The sequence below is a fragment of the Arachis hypogaea genome, chromosome 20 (assembly GCF_003086295.3).
Source record: "Arachis hypogaea cultivar Tifrunner chromosome 20, arahy.Tifrunner.gnm2.J5K5, whole genome shotgun sequence".
Lineage (NCBI taxonomy): Eukaryota > Viridiplantae > Streptophyta > Magnoliopsida > Fabales > Fabaceae > Arachis > Arachis hypogaea.
In genome coordinates this window covers 139,946,842-139,960,603 of record NC_092055.1, presented here as the reverse complement: position 1 = coordinate 139,960,603, position 13,762 = coordinate 139,946,842, and the positions used below count along the sequence as shown (strand labels likewise).

Here is a 13,762-nt window from a genome sequence, read left to right as displayed (position 1 = left end):
TTTCATTGATGATTTCCCTGATGTAATTAATGATCGTGAGAGTAGCATTTATTATGCTTTCCTTGACATATCCAAGACCATGAGAAACATAAGGGTGTTTATGGATCGGATCATATCTATAGATCTAAGGTAAATATCTGCATCTAATCTGAAAATTGTGGATACGATCCGATTCACACCTTTTAAGAATCAGATCGCGGATATCTGCTTTATATCCGTAGATTCGCACAATAATAATTAAAAATAAATAAATAAATAAAATATATATATATATATATATATATGTTAGTCTCTCAGCCTTTCAAGAATTCAATTCACATTTCACCCTAACCTAATCCTAATCTTATTTCCGGCACACATCATTCTTTACGGCGTTGCAACCCCAACTTGCAACCATTCGCCCCCAATCTCTTACCCGTTCACCCATAATCTCTCACCCGTTATTCACCCATAATCTCTCACCCGTTATCATTCACCCCCAATCTCTCACCCATCCTCAGATTCAGAGACACCAAACCACTCATTGGCCACTTCGTCTTCGTCTTCCTGATCACCGTTGGAAGCTACTCGCCGGAGATCTCTTGATGTTCCTCCCTCTTCGTGGCGTGTTTTCTAGTCGAAGCTGTTCCTTGCGAAGTCGCGTAGTCAGGTTCGTCTCCTTCGTCACGTTCTCATCGATCACCGCTGTTTCCTTCGTGACTGTGGTTCGTGGTTCATGGTTCTCGCTGGCATTCTCATCCCTTGGCTCCCTCGACTTTACAACCTCCGTTATCTGTTCTTGACCTATTCCATTCTCAGTTTCTGCCATATCTCCTGATATCTGTCCTCTGTTTTCGAAATCGACATCTTCTGTTTCGTTGAATCATTGTTCAGAACTTTAGGAAATTTTTTAATGAACATCATTTGAATTTTGTGAATAATGCTCTTATTGTTATATCATTGGCTTTGACATATTTTGTTGTTGATGAATTGAATAAAATTTTCTAGAGTTATTAGTGTTGGAAATCTAGACGTTCAAAGTCAATTGCATCCTCATGAACCATCTTTGGTATTATAACTAAGTACTTGTATTAGTGTATAATAACGTAGATTATTTTTTTTTCAATTTATTCTAATATGTTTTACTAATTTTTCAATTGGTATTTTATTAATAGGAATACATGGTTGTTGAAATTACCTGATGCTGATTTAAGAAGGGATCAACTTGTTTTACTATTGTTATATTTTAAGCATGTGTAGATTGTTTAGACTTTAAGTGTGTTATAGTGTTGCTGTTTTATTTTAAATGAGACATTTAGTATTTTAGTGCTTGTTGTCTTCACTTATTATTAGAAGTGTTTTTAGAATGTTTGGTATTATATTTACTTTTTTTTTTTTTTACCAAAGATAGGAGACTCGAACCCGCAACCTCTTAATTGAGTATGAGAAGACTATGCCATTTGAGCTATTACTCATTGGCTGGTATTATATTTACTTATTTGTATGTTTTAGTTAGTAATTATTATTCATATATTGTATTATTTTATTTTTGTTATTTAAAAAAAATTGAGTAAAAATATTTTAGGAATAAATAAGTTTAAAAGTGTGAAAGAAACTTTTTTATTGAACTTTTTACATAAAAATATTATAAAAAAGAGAAGGTTAAATTATGCGAAATTCTCGATATTCGATTCGATACTAAAAAACGTGGATATCATATCCGATCCTATTCGATAGGAATTGTGCGGATCGGATCGAATTTTTGGCCATATCCAATTCGATCCAATAAGCATACACCCTTATGAGAGACAGCACTGGGATCATCGCCAACACCTGTAGCAACGACAACACCTTCAACCATGGAACGTGTCTCCAGTAGCAACAGCGGAATCGGAATAGGGGAGAGGCAGAACAACATGAACTGAAAGCTCCAGAGGCAAAGCCAATTGAGCCAGAGATTAATCCTAGACAACCGGAGATATTGGAGACGAGAAATTTGATGAGCTTCAATGCCAATCCAGAAAGAGAAGGAAGAAGGAACGGGATGCGGGGGCCGCAATGAGATTTAGTGATGGGCATTGGGCGGTGAGTGCAAGGAGAGGTAGGCAACCGCGAGCAGTGAGGGCAAGCAACGAGATTGCACAGTGCCACAGAGGGGCCAGCAAGAGGCGTCGTGACACAGAGAGGCTGGTTAGCGGCACGACAATGAGATGGGAGTTGGCGAGAGGCGACTACAGAGAAGGTTGAGGCTTTGAGTTCTGCCTCCGTCGTGTGTCGAACACTGTGAGTATGAGAGACTAGGTTGGCGAGGGGGCGAGCGACGCGACACCGGGACAGAGGCTAGCGAGAGGCGGTGATAGAGAGGATTGAGACTTTGTGTGCTTGAGAATTGAGACGTTAAGTGATGTGAGTGTGAGAGAGAAAGTTGGAGAGGGGGTTTCAAAGGCGCTTTGTATTTTTAATATGGGAGTTGATGGTGGTGTTTTTTAATAAGGTGGAAAGTTTGTGTTTTTTATTTGTATGGATATCACAAATCTGAGGGTCAAATTTGTGGTGTTAATTTTTTTTTTGTTGATACCACAAATTTGAGGGTCAGATTTGTGGTTTATAATTTTTTTTCACACAACTGACCCACCGATTTGTTTATCCGTTAAAAAAAATCTTTAACCCACACAAATTTGAGACTCAGATTTTTCTACTACCCTAAATTGGACCCTAAGTTTTGTTTTAGAAACAAAACTGAGCTTCCGATTTGTGAATTTCAATTAAAAAAAAAATTTGATTTCCATATCCATAAAAAATACACCATTTTTCCATAATAAAGCATAACACATTTTAAACTTCCATAACTAAAAAAATTAGCCTTTCAAAGGCCTTAATTTTTTTTCTTTTTATAAATACAAAACATCATCATATTATTGATAAGGACGGGGATTTATTTGTCCATCTGTGTCCTTTTGACACGTCACGTGCCATGTGGGCGTCTAAACGTACCACTTCATCATTTTTTATTGAGTACAAACGAAGAAAGCATGTCATGGTGGATTGATTTGTCTGCCAAAAAAACTTTGAGAATGTTTTTGTACATTAATTTTTTTTGGGACTAAAGTGTTTACTTTTAAATTTTTCAAAGACTAATTTAGATAATTATTCTTAATAAAATATTTTTTATTTCTAAAATTTGTGAAAAAAATTAAAATATTTTAAAATTTTATATTATTTTAATTTTATTCTAAAAATTTTAAATTTATATCAAATATATTATTCACAGTTAAATTTTTAAAAGGTTATGACCAATTCAACATGACAACTAGGTTTAAGAACCAGAATATTGTTGCTAAATTAATTTTAAAATTTTTTAAAATTTTAATATCAGAAATATATTTGATACAAATAAATTTTTTAAAATAAAATTAAAATAAAATAAAATTTAAGAATATTTTTAAAATTTTTAACAAATTTTAAAGACAAAAAATAAATTTCACCTTTTCTTGCAAGGTCATTTTAATTATCTTTTCATTTAATAGATAATAAATGCATTAAAATACTTAAATATTTAAATTTTTCACTACAAAATTTTATATAAATTTAATTTTAATATATTTATCCATAAAAAATTTTACATAACTTTAAAATGAAATTTATGTATTTAAATAATTTTTAAATAATAAATTTAAAAATGAGTTATTTTTAATGATATAAAAATACACAATTAAATATTTAAAGTGTACTTTTACCTGAGAAAACTAGATTTTATATTTAATTAACCTAACCAGAAATTGAGGACGATCATTAAGGTTGCATTTAAATTAGTGTCAAATTAACATGCTTGTTTAACAAGTTGTTTATTTAATTTGACAAAATTGTTAACTTGGACGGTTTTAAGCACATTCAGCAACTCAATTCAAGTTTCGTCAATAGTCTAGTTCAAACTTTATCAACGATATTATTAGCAACTAAGTGTGTGTTTGGATTGTAGTTTGCGAACGAAAGTTTACATAAAATTGATTTTGTAAAATTGATTTTGATGAAAAATAAGTTTGGGTTAACGTAATTTATGTTTGGCAATCTTTATATCAAAATTGATTATAGTAAAATAAATGTTGTTTGGATTATACTACTCAAAATCACTTTTAAATGAAAAATTACTAAAAGAGACATCAATTTAAATAAATTTTTTTATATGTATGCAAAATCAGAACACTAACAAAAATAATATAAAAAATATTTATCATATAAATAAAATAAATACAATAAAATAAATATGAAAGAGAGTACTATAAATTTTATAATATCAAACAAAAAAATATATTCTATAATTTTTCTAGTACTATTAGTACTCTTTAATTTAGTATTATTTTGGACTATAAATTTTCATTATTTATGGCTTTATTGTTACTTATAATTAATTTTTTATTTATTTTTTCCTTTTTTATATGATCATAATTTATATTATACAAATTTTTGATAATAAACGTAGTATATAATAATTACAATTACAAATTTTATAAAGTCATAATAAAAAATAAAAAAAATTAATACAAAACAAAAATAAAGTACATCAAAGAATAGGAAAAAAAATCATTCAGATAAGAAATAATAAAAATTCCATAAAATCAACAACATATATCATATGAACAAAAAAATACAATAAAAAGTAAATAAAATTCGTATGAATAAAATCAAATAAAAAATAAAAAAATTTCATACACAACATAAATATAATGCAGGAAAGGATAGAAAAAAAGAATTCATATGAAAAAAATAATAAAAATATCCAAAAAAAAAGGTCAACAATATTTGTCATATGAATAAAAGAAATACAATAAAATAAATAAATAATTATATGAACAAAGCCAAACAAAAAAAAAAAAAAGATTTTATAAAAAATATACCTATAAAAAATAGTATAGTAAATAATAAAAAAAAACTTATAAAAACATAACATGAGAAATTAGAACACTACACAAATAATATAAAAATCTTTATCATATAAATAAAAAAAATATAAGTAAAAAATACAATAAAAACATAAAAATTTAAATATGAAAATGAGTATTAAAAATAATAAAAAAAATAAAATATTCAATTGGCTAGTGATTAAAACAAATTTGAACTATTTTAATGAAAAAAAAAATTGTAACTAAGAACTATGAAGAAGTAGGAAAAACTACAAAGAATTATTGTGAAGGTAATAGTTAGTGGTATTCTTTTTATAGAAGAAAATGAAGAGTAGGGTTGGTAAAAAAGAAATAAATTTTTCACCTAATTTTCCAAAGACAATAAGCAACCATGAACATGAAACGCAGAAGCTACAAATTTTAGCTTCTCCTGAACGTGCGTTCAGAAGCAGAATCAATTCTGCGTTTAGGAAAATAAAAATGGCCAAACATAAAAATGAAGCTTTCAAGATGTAAAATGATACCAAGCTTAAAATTTAGGTGAATTACAAAAATAATTATAAGAAAATAAGAAGGTTGGTGATGTACTCTCAGGTCATTGAAATTTAAAGTAATGGAAGAAGAATTAGAAAGAAGTGAAAAGAGAGAATAATTGATTAAAAGAACCACCACAGAGTACTGAGTACCAATTACAATATATATAGCAAAAGGGAAAATAAATTACTAACTAATAGTGCTATAATTATGTCTAACAAACTAACCAACTTGACAGCTATACAAAAAACAAACTCTATTATGTTACATCCCCTCGCAAGCTGGTATTACGTGGTTTATGCAAATCAAGTAATCCCAGCTTGGAAAGCAAATGAGAGAATGGTCCTGGAGGAAGGGATTTAGTGAATAGATCAGCCGGTTGTTCACTGGAGACAACGTGCCTAAGATTAGAAACCCCTTCTTTGAACTTGTTTCGAGTCACATGACAATCAACCTCAACATGTTTGGTTCTTTCATGAAAGACAGGATTTGAAGCAATATAGATAGCAGATTTATTATCACAGAAGATATCAACCGGAAGAGGAGGAAGAATGTTGAATTTCTTTAGTAGTTTGAGTAACCAAACGAGTTCACAAGTGCCATTAGCAAGGGTGCGATATTCTGCTTCTGAGGACGACCTTGAAATTGTAGCCTGCTTCTTACTCTTCCAAGAAATAAGAGTTTGGTCAAGGAAGAAACAATAACCACTGATGGATTTTCGGGTGTCTTTACAAGCCCCCCAATCAGAATCAGTGTAACCAGATAGTGTGAAAGAATTGTTGACAGAGAAAAATAAGCCAGTTGCTGGTGATTGTTTTAGATACCGGATGATCCTATAGGCAGCCTTCAAGTGGGCATCAGTTGATGAATCCATGAACTGAGATAGGCATCCAACAGAGTAGCTGAGATCTGGTCTTGTGTTAGTAAGGTACAGAAGTCTGTCCACCAATCTACGATAGATGGTTGCATCAGGAAGAGGGGAGCCTGAAGCCTTAGACAGAGAAGTAGTGTACTCCATAGGAGTAGATGCTGGTTTTACACCAAGCAAACCGCAGTCTGTGATCAAATCCAATGCATACTTTCTTTGATACAGTGCAATACCAGCATTGCTTCGTGCTACCTCCATCCCAATAAAGAACTTAAGAAGGCCAAGGTCTTTAATTTTGAACTTATCATCCAAAAACATTTTGACAGCTTGAATTTCACTCAAATCATCTTCAGCTAACACAAGATCATCAACATAAACAAGAATAGCTGTGAAAGTTGTACCTGTAGATTTGGTAAAAAGCGAGTGATCATTTTCAGATGGAGTAAACCCCAGATCAGCAAGTGCAGCAGACAACTTGATGTTCCATTGGCGACTAGCTTGTTTCAAACCGTACAAAGATTTTGTCAACTTGCAGACTAAGTTTGGATTGGAACACTGTAACCCCTTTGGAAGTTTCATATAAACGTCCTCATGTAGGTCTCCATGGAGAAAAGCTGTATTCACATCAAGTTGATGAAGATGCCAATTCTTTGCTGCTGCAACGGTAAGAAGAACACGCACAGTGCTCATTTTCACAACGGGACTAAAGGTGTCAATGTAATCGACTCCAGGAATTTGAGTGAAACCTTGGGCAACAAGACGTGCCTTATGCCTCTCGATAGTGCCATCTGGGTGGAATTTTGTGCGAAAAATCCACTTACAACCAACTGCATTCTTTCCAGGAGGAAGAGAAGTGATGATCCAGGTTTTGTTTTGCTCAAGAGCAGTGAGTTCTGCCTCAATAGCCTTCCTCCAACAATCATGCATAACAGCCTCAGAATAGTGTTTAGGGTCCGAGTTATTTATGAGAGCAAAAGTGAAGGCCTGGTGCTTGGGAGTAAACAATGAATATGACAAATGGTGAGAAAGGGGATACTTACATGTTGAAGGTAATTGGGCCGCATTAATTGGATCTCTATGTGATGAAATATGGAAACAATGAAAATCTTTAAGATAAGAGGGTGTTTTTCTTTCTCGTTCAGACCTTCTCAAAACTGGTGCAGCAGATTGTGACTCAATATGAATGGATGAATGTTCCAATGGTGCCAATGCAGATGCTGAGTCTAAGGTGGCGGGTGATGCAGAATCTGTTATATCATGAAGAAATGCCATAGGTGATGTAGAAGTGGCAGATAAATCAGGTGTAGTGTGTATGGTGTGAGGTGCAATTATGCCATGAGTATGCTCATATGAAGAAGTATGTGCAGAGTTATTATAAAAGAATGCAAAAGGGTCAAAATTGGATGATTCAATTGAAGGCCGATCTATAGAAAAATCAGTGCTTGGTATTTGTTTGAATGGGAAATAGTGTTCATAAAATTCAGTGTTTCTTGATATAAAAATTTCTTTGGATTTTAAATCAAACAAAATGGACCCTTTTGTTCCTGATTGATAACCAAGAAAAACACATTTTCTAGCTCTAGGATCTAATTTTCTTCTATTAGTACTCAAAGTGGTAGCAAAAACAAGACAACCAAACACCTTGAGATGAGTCAAATCTGGTTTATTCTTGAAAAGTGTCTCATAAGGCGTTTGATGATTCAAGAAGGTGCTTGGTAGTCTATTTATTAAATGTACTGAATGTTGCATAGCATAGTGCCAAAAACATTTTGGCACATTAGAATGAAACAAAAGTGCTCTTGCAATATTCAGTATATGTTGATGCTTCCTCTCAACAATTCCATTTTGTTGAGGAGTTTCAACACAAGATGTTTGATGTAATATTCCTTTTGAGTTATAGAAGGAGTTCATTTTAAATTCCATCCCATTATCTGTTCTAATTTGTTTCACAACTTTATGAAATTGAGTTTGCACCATTTGAACAAAATTTTCTACTAACACTCTAGTTTCGGATTTTAGTTTCATGCAATAAATCCAAGTAAACCTCGTTTTATCTTCCACAATTGTAAGAAAATATTTATGGCCAGCAGTAGATAAAAGTGAGAGTGGTCCCCAAATATCTATATGTAACAAATCAAAAATATATTCTGATTGTGTATTACTAATGGGAAAAGACAATTTTTTTTGTCTAGCCAAGTGGCAAGAATCACAAACATGAGATAATGAAATGCATTCAATAAATGGAAATGTATTTTTCATGATTGACATTCTTTTGGATGGTAAATGACCTAGTCTAGCATTCCATAGAGTTCCTAAATCTTGCTGCACCGTGACATTTACAGAATGTGTGTTAACTTCTGGTGTAGTTAGTTTCCAAGGTTGAGCATCCATCACATAAAGATTACCAATGACTTTAGCTTGCCCAATCATCTTCAATGATGGGAGTACCTGTATCTCACAAAAAGAATTAGTAAATTTTAATTCACAATGTAATGACTTTGTGAGTTTAGACACTGAAATCAAATTATATTTAAAGTGAGGTATGAATAAAACATTGGTAAGAATCAAATGTTTAGAGAGTTGCACAGTGCCACAAATGTTTGTTGTAGTGGTAGAACCATCAGGTAGATTTACCAAAACTGATCTCATATAATGAAAAGTTTTGAAAGACTCTTGAATATAGGATGCATGATCAGTAGCTCCACTGTCAAGTATCTAAGAAGTTTTAGTAAAATTTGATGATACACTCAAGCAATGCCTACCTTTTGGTTGAGTAAGGGTGGCGGAAGAAGTAATGTGGTTTACACTATTTGAAGTTGGCATGCGTGGTTGTTGAAGGAGTGCTAGTAAGGTTTCCTTCTGATCTGGAGTCAACACAAGTACTGTATCATCGCTCTTTTTATCCTGGTTAGAATCAGCAATCTCAGCACTAGAATTCTCAACTATCTCGTCAGTGCTAAGTTGATTAGCTACTCGCTGCTTTTGGTGAGTAGGAAAGCCATTTTTCTTATAGCATGTCTCTGCTAAATGACCAATTCGATTACAGTAGCTACAAAACTTTGAAGTGTAGCCTCGACTATAAGATTTTTGATTTCCTCCTCTGCCTGAATTTCGTCCACGGCCTCTGCCTCTTCCAGAAAATGAACCGCCTCCAGTTGAGGTTTGCACCTCTAAAGAGTTAGTCACTATGTTGCTATTTGACGGGTCACAATTCAATTCTTGCTCTTGTTGGGTTAACATAGATAGTACTGTGTTAATTTCAGGTAATGGCTTCATTAGCATGATTTGTGATTTAACATTTGAATATTGTTCATTCAATCCTTTTAAGAATTTGACAACATATTCCTCAGAAGCATAGTCTCGAACAATTCGTAATATTAACACAAGCAACACAACTAAGAATAGCACGTAAATTTTCTAATTCTTCCCAAATAGCTTTCAACATAGCAAAGTAAGAGGTAACAGTAAGATCACCTTGTTTGAGTGCATGAAATTCTTCTTTTAACGCACCAACTCGAAAGACATCTCCCTGTGAGTAACGACGTTTTAAATCATTCCACAAGTCTGGAGCTGAGCTAATCCACATCACGCTCTTAGCGATTTCAGGGCTGAGAGAGAGGTTGATCCAGGAGAGGAGAAAATTGTTACACCTATCCCATGCTTCAAAATTAGGATCACCTTCACCTGGTTTTAGAATGGATCCATCGAGAAATTTCACCTTGTTCTTCGATCTAAGTGCTCTCCACATATCGTGCGACCACTGATAATAATTTTGAGGTGTCAATTTAAGCGGAATTAGAGCCAAACCAGGACTCCTGGATGAAGAAAATAAGGGCTAATCGGATCAAAAATTGCAGAAGAGGAACTAGATCTGCCAAGATGTGCCTGGAACTGAGAGAATTGACGCATGAAAGCGGTGAAATTCTCAAAATCTGCAGCGAAATTTGATGAAGGGCTTGCATTCGGATTAGCTAAATTATCTGCCATAGTTGGATCTTCTCACTCTGATACCATGTAAAATGATACCAAGCTTAAAATTCAAGTGAATTACAAAAATAATTATAAGAAAATAAGAAGGTTGGTAATGTACTCTCAGGTCATTGAAATTTAAAGTAATGGAAGAAGAATTAGAAAGAAGTGAAAAGAGAGAATAATTGATTAAAAGAACCACCACAGAGTACTGAGTACCAATTACAATATATATAGCAAAAAGAAAAATAAATTACTAACTAATAGTGCTATAATTATGTCTAACAAACTAACCAACTTGACAGCTATACAAAAAACAAACTCTGTTATGTTACAAAGCTCAAACGTACTTCTCTCCTTCCCAACGTGTTTGCCAAATACACCCTAAGTCTACAACCTTGTTAATAGCACTGTTAGTAATTTCTACTTTTCTAAGAGTGTTCATAGATAGGATAAAATTATATTATATTTGTCTTGGCTCGAATTTGAATTTAAATATTAATTGAGTCTATTTTTAAAATTTTTATTCAATTCTAAATCTAATAAAATTTTATTGTTTTTAAGTCACACTAACATTGGATTGAAACCGAATAAAAATCTAACTTAGTAATAATTTAAGAATTAGGAATTTAATTTTTATTTGTAAAGTAATTTTATGTGTATATTCAATTACATAATACTATACAATAAAAATAAACATCATTCATATTAATTGCGTAAATAATAATTTAAAAAAACAGATATGATTACACGACAGTATAAAATATTTTACAATGTCATGCATCAAAATAAATAAATTTTTGAGACTTGAAATAACTAATAGCAACAAAATATTTCAATCACAAATAACTATGACGTTAAATTTCATAAAATTACAGGTATTATTCATCAATTGATTCATAATTTGGTGTTAAAGTTGTCAACTTATTCTTTGTAGTATTGATGTGTTAGTCATATTTGCAAAACATATAAAAATTAGTCTCTTTTTAATATAAAATATTATTACATGAATTGATTAATAAAAAATTAATAAATATACATCATAATATATATATTTTTTTGGGTCAATCACACTTAGCCAAATAACTTGAATATTAGGTCTAATCCGATTGAATGATTTAATTGGACTAAATTTTTAGACTTCGAATCTAACTTAAATCACGATGAAATTGAATCAAATTTAATCTAAACTAATTGGATTCGATCGAGTATTTGAAATAGTCAAAACCATAAATATCCTTAATGATAAAATTGTGAAAGAATAAGAAAAGAAAAGAGGAAAAATGTTATACTTTGTATTTCTTGATTGATTGAATTGAATTGTAAATTATGAGGGTAAAACTAAATATATATAAAGCATTGTCTTATGAAAAGATAAAAGCAAATAAAGATAAGATAAGAACAACTAAAGATAAGATAAAGAAAAGATAAGATAATAAAGACTAAAATTGTAATTAAATTTATGTATTCTGTTGGGCTGAATTTGTGGGCCACGAGACTTCTTTATTGTTGTCATGGGCTAAGTTGTTGCAACGTTCTCAAGCCGAAAATAAAGAATAAAGAAGTCTCGTGACCCACAAATTCATTCCAACAGAATACATAAATTTAATTACAATTTTAGTCTTTATTATCTTATCTTATCTTTTCTTTATCTTATCTTTAGTTGTTCTTATCTTGTCTTTATTTGCTTTTATCTTTCATAGGATAATGCTCTATATATATTTAGTTTTACCCTCATAGTTTACAATTCAATTCAATCAATCAACAATCAATAAAATTTTTTTCATCTTTTCTATTCTTTCACAGTTTTATCATAAGCAATAAGCAATAAACAATAAGATGACGAGCCTCGAAGACATCAAGAAGGAGACTGTTGATCTTGAGCGGATTCCTGTTGAAGAAGTGTTCCGAGAATTGAACTGTACCAAGGATGGACTCACCAATGAGAAAGGCCAAAAGAGATTGGAAGAAAAGAAGGAGAGCAAGGTGCTCAAGTTCTTGGGCTTCATGTGGAACCCTCTTTCATGGGTGATGGAACTAGCTGCCATCATGGCCATTGCATTAGCAAATGGAGAGAATGAGCCACCAGATTGGCAAGATTTTCTGGGTATAGTAGTGCTGTTAATCATAAGCTCCACCATCAGTTTTATAGTTGAAAGAGAAAGAAGCGTGTAATTTAAAAAGTTGTTATAACAATTTAGTAAGATTTAGTTAAGTATTTTGTTTGGATGTATAGTTTTTTTTTTTTCTCTTTACAAAAGATTTAAGATGTAAATCTTTCGTATCTAAAAAAAGATATATTAAAGGAGCTTTTTTCTTAAAAAAATAAAAAATAAAAACTAAAATTGTAATTGAATTTATGTATTCTGTTAGGTTGAATTTGTGAGCCACGAGACTTTTTTATTGTTGTCATGGGCTAAGGTGGAAGAGTAGTTTAATAAAATAAAGACTAAAATTATAATTGAATTTATGTATTCAGTTGGGCTGAATTTGTGGGTTACGAAACTTCTTTATTGTTGTCATGAGATAAGATGGAAGAGTAGTTTAATACTTCATAGCTCCCTCCAATTTCAAAAGGTCGACAACAATGAAAAGAAAAAAATTGGGTCTCACAGTAACTTTTTTTAGTAATTGTGAGAGATGAGCAAAAGGATTTTATGAAAAATATGCTATGTGAATATTTTAAAATGCTATTTGTACATTAAAATTAGTTATTAAAATCAGTTATTAATATATTTTTGTATAAATATATGTGTGGTTTAATTTATTTTCAATGTGTATTTATATTTTAATATGTATTTTATACTGGTGACTAGGGTTAGAAGTGAGTCGAGTTGAGTTGAGCTAGACCAAGCTCAAATTCAACTCACGAAAATTAAGCTTGGCTCATGGCTTGACTCATTAACAATTGAACCTATTTCGTAAGCTCAAATTCGGCTCAACAAAAGCTCACGAACTGACTCAAATAATACGAATATAATCTATAATTCTATATCAATAAATTATAACTTATATATATTAAAAATATTTTTAAAAAAATTAATATATTATCTATCTATCAATTATAAATTTTTTATTTATGTCCTACATCAAAATTATATATAAAAAATAACTATAAAATTTTAAACAATTAAAAATATTAATATATATGTAAAATTATATATTATAATATTATATATAATTGAGTCAACTCACGAGCTAATGAGCTGAACTTATCTAAACGCAAACTTGACTCATTTAATTTATGAGTTCAAATTCAAGTTCAAGTTTAGCTCATGAGTTCAGCTTATCAAGCTATTAATGAGTCGAGTTTGAACTAATCTATGAACTAACTTAACTCACTTTCTGTTTTATTAGTGACTAATTTTAGTGACTGATTTTGGTGGAGGTGAATATTTATCCCCAATTTTAAAGCATTGTTTTAAGAAAGCCCGAATAACTTCGTTTTTTGTTCACGTGGAGAAAGACAAATAGTCATTGTCCAATCCAACCCTCTTAGAGCGTAACATTA

The 13,762-nt window shown here is 31.4% G+C and overlaps 1 protein-coding gene across 1 annotated transcript; it reads right to left on the bottom strand.

Moving 5' to 3' along the window:
• Window positions 1–1,705: 1,705 nt before the first annotated feature.
• Window positions 1,706–10,269, bottom strand: LOC140183277 (uncharacterized). Its single transcript, XM_072231310.1, has 7 exons — window positions 10,090–10,269; window positions 9,757–10,042; window positions 9,045–9,641; window positions 8,836–8,921; window positions 8,571–8,730; window positions 5,683–7,706; window positions 1,706–1,900 (listed from the first exon to the last, which is right to left on the bottom strand). The coding sequence occupies exons 1-7, from the start codon at window positions 10,267–10,269 to the stop codon at window positions 1,706–1,708; spliced, it is 3,528 nt and encodes a 1,175-aa protein (XP_072087411.1).
• Between the last annotated feature and the right edge of the window lie 3,493 nt (window positions 10,270–13,762).